This window comes from Dendrobates tinctorius, unplaced genomic scaffold (assembly GCF_039654945.1).
Source record: "Dendrobates tinctorius isolate UK_male_01 unplaced genomic scaffold, ASM3965494v1 ptg000165l, whole genome shotgun sequence".
Classification (NCBI taxonomy): Eukaryota; Metazoa; Chordata; class Amphibia; order Anura; family Dendrobatidae; genus Dendrobates; species Dendrobates tinctorius.
This window is the reverse complement of record NW_027361832.1, coordinates 21,817,192-21,830,096: the sequence shown is the minus strand read 5'-3', so window position 1 is coordinate 21,830,096 and position 12,905 is coordinate 21,817,192. Positions and strand designations below refer to the sequence as shown.

At 40.1% G+C, this 12,905-nt stretch overlaps 1 protein-coding gene across 5 annotated transcripts in view; it reads left to right on the top strand.

The window, feature by feature from the left end:
- RALYL (RALY RNA binding protein like) overlaps window positions 1-12,905 on the top strand; it is a 937,349-nt gene that overhangs the window by 673,189 nt on the left and 251,255 nt on the right. Inside the window, exon 1 of one of the 5 annotated variants that reach the window (XM_073550586.1) lies at window positions 6,623-6,797. The exons of 3 other annotated variants lie outside the window; for them this stretch is intronic. In XM_073550586.1, the coding sequence (XP_073406687.1) occupies window positions 6,767-6,797 (31 nt within the window). In that variant the 5' untranslated portion in view covers window positions 6,623-6,766. Of the gene's footprint in view, window positions 1-6,622; window positions 6,798-12,905 lie in introns of those variants that run through there. One more of the 5 variants, XM_073550585.1, reaches the window with a different exon arrangement.

Here is a 12,905-nt window from a genome sequence, read left to right as displayed (position 1 = left end):
AAGAATCAGCTGTGATCTCCTACTGTAATGTCTGTATACTCTTTCATTTGCTCCCCTGCCCAGGAGCTGTGGTATGATCAGACCATGTTCCTGTACGGTCAGACACAGCCATTACACAGTACACAGCAGGGGCACATTTATAAGATTGTCTCAGCACAGGAACATGTTTTTGATCACTTCCTACTGTGGACCTTATTTTAATTCCAAGATCTAGTGAAAAAAATAAACTTTTGTTTGGGGAACAATTTCCTTTAAGTTATCTAATTGCTCACACTTAAAGTGAATTTGTCTGCAGGTTTTTGCTATGTAATCTGAGGACAGCGTGAGGTAGGGGATAAAACACAAAATTCAAGGATGTGTCACATGTCAGGCTGTGTGGTGTTGTTTACTTACAATAAAGGTTTTATTACCAGGTGATTATCATTGTCTACAGAAATTCATGCCTTTCTACATACAGAGCCTGGTTTGGATGGGGTTAGCTTTTCAGCTCTGCTTCATGCTAAATCTAAAAACTCTGTGTCAGAACAGCTGCACCCAGTAAACTAAGTGATATATCCCTGGATTCAGTGACTCTTTGCCCACATCATGCTGTTCTCCAAAAAAGTAGCAAAAACCTCTTGACAGATTACTTTAAGGGGCATTTAAACTGCAAGACAATTGTGAACAATCGTTGTAAAAATGCTTGTTTCATCGAATGAAATGATCTTTGTGTAGCATAAAAGATCATCGTTCTCTGCAGGGCATCATCCTAAGTAAACCAAACTCAAGCTGCGGAATACAATGGCAGCCTATGCCTATGACAGACCTCAGTATTTTGGTAAAGCATACCACTATGGTCTTACTGGATATCTGGCTTCTCACCCATTTTTTTTAGATCACTTCCTTCTCTACATTGTCTTGTAAGAGGGACTGGTCGTCTATTATGTGGTCAGATCACAATTTAATTTTTCATAATTTTTCATAATATCATAAAGTAGTTTACTATCTTCCTCCATGTAATTCCCCTGACATCAGGACTATCTTATGCCTCTTGTTGGCTGGTTTAACCTCGATAATAGACTGTCTTTGTAGACAGTTAATAGCACATAATTTTGCAGCTGGAACATTTCAATTATCATGGGAATATAAGATAGCCTTCAAGTCCTTTAATATCTGATATTTAAAAATATTAAGTTAACTACCCAATGGTAGATAGATAGATAGATAGATAGATAGATAGATAGATATGGGATAGATGGATAGTAGATAGATAAATAGATAGATGATAGATAGATATCTAAGAAGTTAGAAAAAAATCTATTGAATGAGTGCAAACTTCCCAGCAATAAATCCATATACTTACCAGTAGAGATGAGCGACTTTGCCTTTTTTAGGGTCGAGTCGGGTTTCATGAAACCCGACCTTCTCAAAAGTCGAGTCGAACTAAATCTTCCGACTATAGGGAAAAGTCAGACATCCGACTGAAACACGAAACCCAATGCAAGTCAATGGGGAAGCAAAGTCGGCAGTGAGTGGAGGACAGTAAACACACCTACATGCCGGACCGCTTTTTTAAAGTGCGCGAAAACTCTCTGCAAGCATTCTGGGAAATCTGACTTTGGCGCTCGTTTTGCCGGCCGCATGGGCGACTTCATGCTATGGTCGGGTTTCGGTCAGCGAAACCCGACTTTGCCATAAGTCGTTGACTTATGAATCTGGCCGACCTGTTTCGCTCAACTCTACTTACCAGATATCTAAGAAGAAAAAATGGGAGGCAGCACTTCAGGATTTTCAAAAGTAAAGGTGGACTTTATTAGGTCCATATGGCTTGGCGACGTTTTGACTTCCAAGAGCCTTTCTCACAGATAGATAATAGATAGATAGATAGATAGATAGATTAGAATCAGGAATCTAGCCAGATAAAAGCCAAGGGCTATCAAGACAGCAAATATCTTTGAACATAACTGGCACCAAATAGAAGTTATTGCAAAGCTACAAAGTTGTGAGAATGGATCCCAAATAAAAAGCAGAGGAGTAGGTGATTTTGGAAAAAAAGGTGTTGGCACCAAGGTGAAGGAGAAGAGTGGTCGCAAAACAGGCAGATATGCCATGTGCTGAGCACCAAAGATGGGTGCCAAAATGAACACAGGGTTAAGGAGTCCCTTATATGAGATATACCCCCTTTCCAACACCAAGGTGCCCAAGGTGTTTTCATTGTCCCCTTACTGTGATCCCTGTGATATTTTTAGATGAAATTAAAGATTCTAGTGTGAACAAACCAAGCAAGCAAAGCACTAGCGCCATGTTATTCATGATTGTACTGATTGACCAGGAAGGAATTGATTGTCTTCTAATAAGCCGCTTTTGTCCTGCTGACATACGGGGCCTGATATCGGTAATGTCCGTGCGGTTACAAGCTGGCAGAGTGATATAAGATGAGACTCCTACAGGGCGTTTATGGGATGATCACAGTCAGTGATTGAGGACGGGAAATGGATTTTTACAGAAACATGGCAACAGTAAGCAGCATGGAGTGATCACTACGACTTATGAGACTCCCTTGTGACATTGAGGATTCATTACCTGACAATACTCTGGGTCACACTCTTGAGTAAATCATGGCCTTCTGCGCAATACTGAAATAGTGGATAGAATGAAATAATCTGGGAATTTTCTGCTCGCACATCTATATGACATGTCTAGTTAAAGAGAACCTGTCGGCACGATTTTGTGATGTAAGGACCGGGCTGTAATGGCTCTGTAATGCTGATTACATTGATTGATACCTTTGGTGACGAACTCCGCTTTGTGGTTCTTTTTTAATCCCTGAAATCTACCAAGCAGAAAACTTCAAATGGTGATTACAGAATCAAAAAATCTCAGTAACACAGCGCCATTACAGCCATGTCTTTACGTTACATTACAAAATTGTACCGACGGGTTCTCTTTAACCCGTTCCCCATCTTGGGATTTTCCGCTTTTGCGTTTTCGTTTTTTTGCTCCACTTCTTCCCAGAGCCATAACGTTTTTATTTTTTCATCAATATGGCCATGTGAGGGCTTGTTTCTTGTGGAACGAGTTGTATTTTTGAACAACATCATTGGTTTTGCCATAAAATGTACTGAAAAACAGGGAAAAAATCCAAGTGCGGTGAAAGTGCAAAAAAAAGTGCAATTCAACAATTGGGTTTTTTTTTCTACCAAGTTCACTAAATGATAAAACTGACCTGCCATTATGATTCTCCAGGTCACTATGAGTTCGCAGACATCAAACTTGTCTAGGTTCTTTTTTATTTTAGTGTTGAAAAAAAATCCACAGTTTGTAAAATAAAAAAGGTTCCATTTTCCGAGATCGGTAGCATCTCTATTGTTTTGGATCTAGACCCGTGTGACGGCTTATTTTTTTGCATACTGAGCTGACGTTTTTATCTATATGTTTTTAGGACACATATGATCTTTTGATCGCCCATTATTGCATTTTATTGCAATGCTGTAGCAACCAAAAATACGTAATTTTGGCATTTTGATTGTAAATACATTGTTTACTGATTGGATTTTTATTTTGATAGATTGGGTGTTTCTGAACCCAGCGATACCAAATATGTGTATTTTTTGTTTTTTTATTGTTTTATTTTGAAAGTGAAAATATTTTTTTAAATATTTAGTAAAACTTTTTTTTTAGACTTTTCACTTGCTTCAATAGTTTCTTTAGGAGACTTGAAGCTGCAGTCTTTTGATCGCATATGCTACGCATAGCAGGGCTTCATAGCAGATCTGCAATGACAACCACAGGGATCCCTGGCAGACCCGGGTTGTGATGCGATCCCATCGGTGCCCTGCGATCACGTGACAGGGTGCCGATGGATGGGGTTAGTGATGTTCTTCCGGCGCGTGCATGACAGAGATTGACAGCGGCATTTAACATGTAAACAGCCTCGGGTGGATCACAATTCCATCCATGGCTGTTTAGGGCACATGAAAGCTGATCAAATCAGGTGTCATGTGCCTGAAAAGAAGACCGGGAGGCAGCGTATGATGTACCTTTACGTCATAGGTCATAAAGGGGTTGACAAGCTTTAAACCATAGTTTTGCTGCCATCACTCTGTACAAGTTAAAACTGCTTTTGGTAACACAGTAATCTATGTCCAGGAGATTTCTTAATTCTCTTTCTTGTAAGGGCACCTGCACATGTTGCATTATTTTCCATGGGTGAAAATGATGCATTGCACAGTACCAGAAGAGTGAATGAGGTTTCTGAAATCTCATGCAAATGACGATTATTTTTACTTGCGGACTTGAACCATCAAAGCGTTATTTCAAATAGCTGCTGTACTAAAAGTGTTGCACCTGGGAGAAAATGTATTTTCCTCCCAGGAGCCACCAGCTGTCATAAAGGTGTACTGGCATGCCTGCAGTCCCCACACACAGCACTATGAGTAGCATGCCCTGGCACTGATGCACTGCAGAGCCATCTGTCAGTTACGGTGCCAGGATGTGTTTACTGTGGGGACTGACCTTGTCGGCACATCTGCATGACTTAATGCAGCTTTCAAGAGGAATAAAGTTCATTTTCTTCAAGGAGCTGTACTTTCAGACATCTTTCTAACGCTATTTACCTGTAGATCAACCTTATATCTTCAGCTAAATAGCATTATTTGACATGACCGTTTTCCTTTTAACGGGAATCTTTCAGAAAATTTTTTATGTGTAATCTGAAAGCATAAAGTAGGGGCTGAGACACAGATTTCAGCAAAGTGTCACTTATTAGGCTGTGTATGGTTATTTCAATACAATGAGTGTTTTATCAGCAAGTGATTATCACTGCCAGGACTAAAATTCCTGTGCTTACTAGACTGACCACACCTACAACACTGATTAGCAGCTTACTGTTAATATGCAATGTGCAATGTTTATAGCAAACTAAGAATAGCAGACTGGTACAAAGGGGAGGAGGTCCAGCTCTTGTGAGCCTACAATTTGCGGAATGCCTATATGAACCCTCTGCCTTAGTTTGCCCCATATAGCAATGTCAACCAGAAATTGCCTCTTTAAATAGAAGGTTTTTTTCGCTATGTAATCTGAGGGCAGTATGAGGTATCGGCTAAGACACTGATTTTTAGGATTGTGCCACCTATTAGGCTGTGCTTGCTGTTTCCACAGCATTAGTATTTTATCAGCAGATTATCACTGCCAAAGTAGATGCCACATGCATTCTGGTCCAACTCCACCCCAGCACTGATTAGCAGCTCACTGTTAACAGACAATGTACACAGAAAGCTGTGCTGTGGGCGGGGGTAGCTTTCTGAGCTCTGCTGCATGCTGCATCTAAAAACTCTGTATCACAACTGCTGCACTCAGTAAACTAATTGATACTTTGCTGGAATCAGGGTCTCTTTCTCTCAATCATGCTGCTCTCAGATGAGGTAGCAAAAACCTGGTGACAGATTCTCTTTATAGGGGTTTTCCCATGCATTCTCACGCTCAGCTCAGTGTCTTCTGGCTGGTGTGGAGAGAGGTTGCATCGCTGATGCGATCACCCACCAAACCATCTGGATTGTTGTGGGACATGGCCATTAACGGATTATCGGCAGAAAAGTAAACATAACTTTGCTTTTTTATTTTTGTGGAATTAATGCGTAAAAGAGGGAGTATGTTTTTATTTCAAATAAAGGACTTTACTCTGTGTCTTTAGTAAATTTGACTATGGGGTTAGTAATGGCAGTGTTTTATAGATGCCTTTCCATTACTAACCCCTGGACTTGATGTCAGTGGTCATAAAACAACTCACATCAACACCACAACTATTACCCCATTTGCCACTGCGCCAGGAAAAACTGGAAGAGCGGAGGCTAAGCGCCAGAATTGGCGCATCTTATGGATGTCAACTAAGTACCCTTTGCTATTTACTGTACATGTATTATTACTAATTTATTTACTTACTGCAGGGGATTTGCTCATTTTGTTTTTATTCTAGGTTTTGTCTGCCAAATGACCACAGTGTGAATAATGGGCACTTATACACTGCACCTCCCTCACATGTGTTCCGGCTCATTTCTTTCATCATGCATCTTATTGGCAGCAGGTTATAACAGCCGTAGGTGCTCAAAATGTTAGTCACAAAGAGGTTGACTCTTTTGGAGACCATATTAGTCAGTAAAAGTGACATTTATGTTGAATTTGGAGAAACCCCTTATTATATCAATTGTGTCGCGGTATTAACATTGTCCTTTTTTAATAGTTTTTTGTAAAACATCAGAATGTTTGTGAATTTAGCTAATAACCTGAATTAGTAGGGGGGTGGAGTAATTGAATGCATGTTGCCAGGTTGCAGAAGTGAAACGTGGTAGTCTGCTTATCCAAAAACCCTTTAAAACAAAGGGAACATCCAAAGTGCGTAACGCTTCTTTACCAACGTTATCAATAACCTGATAATTGTAATAAGTATTATTATTATTATATATTGGTAAGATTATTATTTCTAATAAATCATCATCAACTTGGTAAAGACTTAAGATATACAGTAAATCAGATGCAATTTTTAATAACTTAAACAATTGGATCCGCCATTCACGTTTCATCCTATAGATGATTTGCTCCGTGCCTTGCTCCCCCCTGTATTTCTCAGGAATGGTTTCTACCATGTTCACAGTGTGAAATTGCTGGTTAGCTCCCATCAGAGCCAAGTGTCTCTCTGCAAAGCAGAAGCACAATCCGCTCCCTTTGTGTCGCCCTGTGAATAAAATCGAAATAATTACTTGGTGAAAAGTGTCATCCGTCCCCGCTGACCATGTACAAGAGTAAGCGCAGGAATCAGAGATGTAAGTACATTTCATTTCTTTCTTAAAAACCCTTACAAGATGAGACATGGGATGGGGCTGCTTATTTTCTTGTGGAGGAAGACATAAATCAATAAATGACATTCATCGGTGAGAATCGCTCGCTCGGCTCTGATGCGTTTTTGCGGAGAATGAAAAGAGGGGCAGAATCCGACGTATTAGGGAAATTAGTTCCATTGTCACTATGGAAACTCTCCGAAATGAACGGCTTTGGAGCAGAAAAAAAAAAATACATTTGCAAATTTAAGTTTAGCCGAATGTGCTCTGTTTAATGCGGCCTCTAATTGCCACGTCAGGATGCCACCCCGATGGCTTCTAACAGCCGGGTCCACAAATTCCAGGCATGGAGCTGGCGAGGTCTCGTCCTATGGAGTGATGAGAGGTTCCAGCAGATCGGAGGAAGAGGCTCATCGGCTGATGGCTGCTTCCATCTTAATGATACAGATATTGCTCATCAAGAAAATGTCTAATGCTGCTTCATGTGCGTGGAGACGTAGCAGAGCCGAGCCGCTCCGTGCAGCAGAGATAAGTTCATAATTGCATTAAGTGCATTACACGCACAGATCCGATACAGCTGCATCATATATATCCTATACACATATCCACAATAGGAGATATACATATATACAATGGTATATATATATATATGTAATATATACACTGGAGTGTGTGTGTATATATATACATACATACATACTATTGAGGACATATAGATGTATGGCTAGATATATTTATAATGTGTATGTGTGTCTGTGTGTATATGTGTGTATTTATATATATATATTATGAAAATATGTGTATAAAATTATATATATATGTATATATATTGTATAAGGTTAGATAAATGTAAAATTTTATATGTCTATATATTGTAAAGCACTGTGGAATTAATGGCGCTATATAAGTGACAAAAAAGTAAATCTATCTATCTATATATATACACCTACTGTATATTCAGTACATACGTGTATATAACATTTTGCGTGTCTGGATCCAACTTACCCTTTAAGTTTTTGGCCTTTGACCCCGGGAGAGGCATGATATTAGGTTAGGGTCACATCAAAGAGGTGCGCCTTACCGCGGCTAATGGGCTTACATGAATTGACCTTCATTTTTATAAGTACACTCCATATAGCTGTAAAGTCGTCCAAATTTCATATGTTCAATGTTTTCATACATCTTACACCGCTGCTGGGTTCATATATATATATATATAGACACACACATGTAATATTTCTATTTTTCGAACCCATTATATTATTTTTCTTGATGTTAAGACTACTGCTGTAAATCTGGGTGGCTGCATTGTGGACGTTGCTACTTTCTTTCCTCCAGCCCTCTGTAATACATGTCTGCAGTGTATTTTACAATACTTACCTCCCCTGACAATACAATAGTTACTGTTTGCATAATCTGAGTAATCGAAAGAAAGAAGATGCCGCGTATCAGAGCCAAGTTTTCAGCCCTGTGATATCATTAGGTGTCTTTTTTTGGTTTTGGACAAGACGACAAGTGAACTCATTATTTTCAGCCATAGAGTTCAAATGCAGGGAAATTAAATTGTAGCTGTAAATTCATTTTTTATTGATTTCCTAACAATATTTTCCGTAGTTGTGGACACAGTTTTTGTTTTTCATTGTATTCTTGCTCACTGTTATCAATGGTGAGACAGCTCTTTGAATGTTTTTGCATAGTTACAGCCATAATCCCTTTCACAGCTTGGTGACTTCTTGGTGTATTGTGACCAGAAAAGTAGTTGCCTCAATTAATGACTTATATAAGGTTTATCTGGATCATATGCCGTTCATATGCATGAGGTTTCTAGATTTCAGCATCAACACACTTAGTGCTAGAACTGTGTTGTCCATTTATCAAAGTGGTCTCTAAGATCTTGCTGGCAGATTTTCTGGACTTGCCTGTGTTTGCTTCCCATGGTCAGTATTTCTAAACCATGTATGATGTGTAGAAGCAGTTAAAAGTTTGGACACATCGGTTCATGGATGGGGTTTCTTTGTGGAATGTGCAGATTGTAGATTCAGGCTGAAAGAAGCAAAACAAAAAAAGAACACAGATGGAAAAAAAGACCAAAAAAACCCTCAAATTTTTGTTACACATTAGGTTCTTCAATGTACCCCCTTGGCTACCTTGCCATCACTATGGTCCAAATCACCCAAAACATTTCAAATGGGTTGAGTTTGGCTTATTCTGGTGGCCATGTTATCTGACGAAGCACTCCATGCCGTTCCTTCTTGATCACATCATTACTGGAGGTGGGTTTTGGGTCATTGTCTTTTTACAACACTAATAATGGTCCCACTAAGCGCAAGCCAGATGAAATGGCATGTTGGTGCATGATGTGAGGGTATGTTTCCACGGTCAGTAAACGCTGCGGATTGGACTGCAGCATGTCTAATTATCTTGTGGAGACGCTCAGTCTCCGCTTCGTAAATTACATATACACTTTCATTAAAATAATTTAGAGCCTTATAGATATAGTGCTCAACATAACGGAGTACACCCTGTTAGGATTGGCGGAAAGCACCAACTAAGAAGTAATAATAAGGTGCGTTCGCAACCCGGGGTCCACCGTGCGGTGATGGCGAAACCGCAGCTAGCACAATGGCGGAGCAAGGCTGCGAGAAAACACTTAAAGCGCATTGAGTTAAATGTCACTCAGTGTGCACAGAGCACAAAGTAACAAGCTCTGTTACACCACAGAGCGGTACTATGAAGCAAAGAAAAAAGGACTATACCCTGTTAGACTGCACAGGCATATAGAAGAAAAAAATACTAATTGGGGTCCCTATAACAGCCCCCCAAGGAAGACTAAGCTGGTGGTGGAACCTGCTTTAACACGTGGTTGTGCTTTCTGCGCACGCGCCTGAGGGCGCCCGGTGCAGATGCTAAATTCAAGCGGGATTTCCCACCTTACACTGCCTATCTAGACCAACACTCACAGTGCTATTAGCGACACACGTGCACACAGGGTGGTAAAATAGCCACCAACACACCAAACACACATGATACTAGCGCACAGGTGTGCACTCCAGAGAACCTTTTATACATACCGCTCAAGTCCAGACAGACAGGACCTTGCCTGTGGACCAATCAGAAGCTGCCACATAACCAGAGCAGGTGATGTCCAAGCACCAATGAGAAGGCGCCACATCCCGGACATGCTCAGTAGGATGAAATCTGGACGTAGGCTCCAGAGCACAGCGCTGCACATGTAAACTAGTAGTTATCATAGTCTTAGTTGGAGAGCCAGCAGTAACTACCCATGCAGCATGATCCTGGGCAAGGCGCTGGGGCCTGTACTGGGTTTGTACTGAGCAGTCATCCCAGTGGCTGAGCTTGAATGGGAGACCACAGCACCATACAAGGCCTGGGATCTATCCTATGCAGCAGAAAAATCCCGGCGCCTAAGAAACCCCCTTTGAAATGTAATATCTTAATCAATATGTTGCTGAATGTAAGAACATTTTTGGCAAGACTGAGTTTTACTCATTACGCATAACATGAAAGTAAGGTTAATAATATAAGTTTAATTACAAAATTTTCAGTTTTACTCCATTTAATTGATGCAAAAATGAATACACCCCATATCAAAAACTACTACATCTACCATTTTGCATGTCCTCCTTGACTTTTAATGATAGCACCAAGTCTTCTAGGCATGGATTGAACAAGTTGGTGACATATTGCAACATTAATCTTTTCCCATTCTTCAAGAATGACGTCTTCTAGAACCTGAATGCCATATGGAGAGTGATGTTCCACTTGCTTTTTCAGAATTCCCCAAAGGTGTTTGATTGTCCAGCTCTGGAGATATACTTGTCCACTGAATCTCTTTCACCCTTTTCTTCTTTAGAAATGCTGCAGATATATGTTTAGAACCAATGTCATGTTGGAAAGTGCATGTCTACCAAAGGCACAGAGTGATGGTACTGTCTTCTCTTTCAATACATAGCAAATCATCTATGAATTCCTTATATCATCAATGAAATGTAGCTCCCTGACACCAGCAGCATTCATGCAGCTCCACATAAGGACACCAACACCACCATGTTTTACTGCAGGCACTATTTATACTTACGAGTATATGACATGTGTATACCTGTTTCACTTAATGTGCCATTTCTTAGTTGTGTGTCATGTTAGTTCTTTCTCCCTTTCTAATATGGTTATCCCAATGCAGACTACATTTCCTATAAGGCTTTTAGTTTTGCACTTGCAGCAGCATCTCATTACACTGAAATTATTCTGCCAAAAATGCTATGCATGTGCAGATAGTGAAAGATCAGTGACATGGGACTGCTTTTCCAAGCCATAGACATGACCTAGTTCAGTTTTATATAGGAAAGCATTTGGACCCATAGAGTAGAATGGATGTATTCACACATCTATTAAAATCACTAATTCTGGTATTAGATCCAAGAGACACAGAGCATATCCTATTCTGATCTGATTTTCAGGATCAGTATAGAACAAATTGATCTGTGTGCTGTTCAATAAAATATAGGGCAGCACACAGACATTCACATGTGTCAATGTAGCCTTATATTATAACGTCTCAGCTTCAGCTCGTTTCCCTGCCTCCTGCTTGTAATTGTTTTTTTCTATCAACTCTTACAAGCAGGAGGCAGGAAAACCATTGAGAATGTATAGCATATAATTTCATTGGTTTCTTTGCACATGGCATTCATAGAGAATATAGGTGGTCAGTGTGAGTCAGAGGAATTTGATAACTACAACTAATCATTGCATGGACTCACCTACAGCAGACAAAGGAGACCTTTGCTTAGTGAAAATGTTTTGTATGTATTATATTTGAGCTAACCTGTAGTTGCCATAAGACAAACAAGGAAACATCCAACCAAGGATGGTCAAAGGGGAAGCAATCATCTACAGCAGGGATCTCAAACTCTGCTAGGTATATAGGCCACACATTGAAAAATAATTGAATTTAGGGGCGCATTCTTTGCAGGTCAAAGTGACAGTTTTAGTGATACTCTTTTTTTACACCTTTTGAACTTTTTTACCGTGTTTATTTTAATTTTTTTATAGCTTGGGTCGTTATGGATGTGGCAATAACAAATGTGCCCTTTTTTGTCGACTTTAGCTTATATATAAAACAGCATTTTAGTGGCAAAATATTTTATCATGCTTTTATTTTGAATTTTTGATTTCTACAATTTTGTTTCCCCCAATTGGCCACATACAGTAATATTGTCTTACAATAATCACCATATAGTAATTTTGGCAAACATCTTGTGGTAATGTGCCTTATCATGGTCTCCATCTTGTAGTAATATCCCCATCCTGGTCCCCATCTTGTAGTAATGCCCTATCTCGGTCCTCATCTTGGAGTAATGTCCCCATATGGTCCTCATATTGGAGTAATGTCCCCCATCTTGTTCCTCTTCTTGTAGTAATGTCCCCATCCAGGTCCTCTTCTTGTAGTAGTGCCCCATCCTGGTCCCCTACTTGTACTAATGCTCCATCCTCATCCCCTTCTTGTAGTAATGCTCCATCCTAGTCCTCTTCTTGTACTAATGCCTCATCATGATCCCCTTCTTGTAGTAATGTCCTCATCTTTTAGTAATGCCCCATCCTGGTCCTCATCTTGAAGTAATGTCCCCATCCTAGTCCTCTTCTTGTAGTAATGTTTCCATCCTGGTCCTCAATTTGTAGTAATGTCCTCACCTTGTAGTTATATCCTCCACCCTGGTCCCCTTCTTGTAGGAATGCCCCGTCTTGGTGTTATTTTTGTAGTAATGCACCATCCTAGTCCCCTTCTTGTTCTAATGTCCCATCAAGGTCCCCTTATTGTTCTCATGCCCCCTCCTGGTCCCCTTATTGTAGTAATGTGACCTTGTCTTCATGTTGTAACGCTGCCCCATCCAGACCCCCATATTGTAGTTATGTCCCCATATTGTATTTTTGACCTAATCCAGGTCCCCATATTGTAGTTATGTGCCCATATTGCAGTTATGTCCCCATTCAGGTCCCCATGTTGTAGTTTGTCCCTATATTGTAGTTATGTTGCCTCCAGGTACCTATTTGTAGTTAAGTCCCAATCTATGTCCC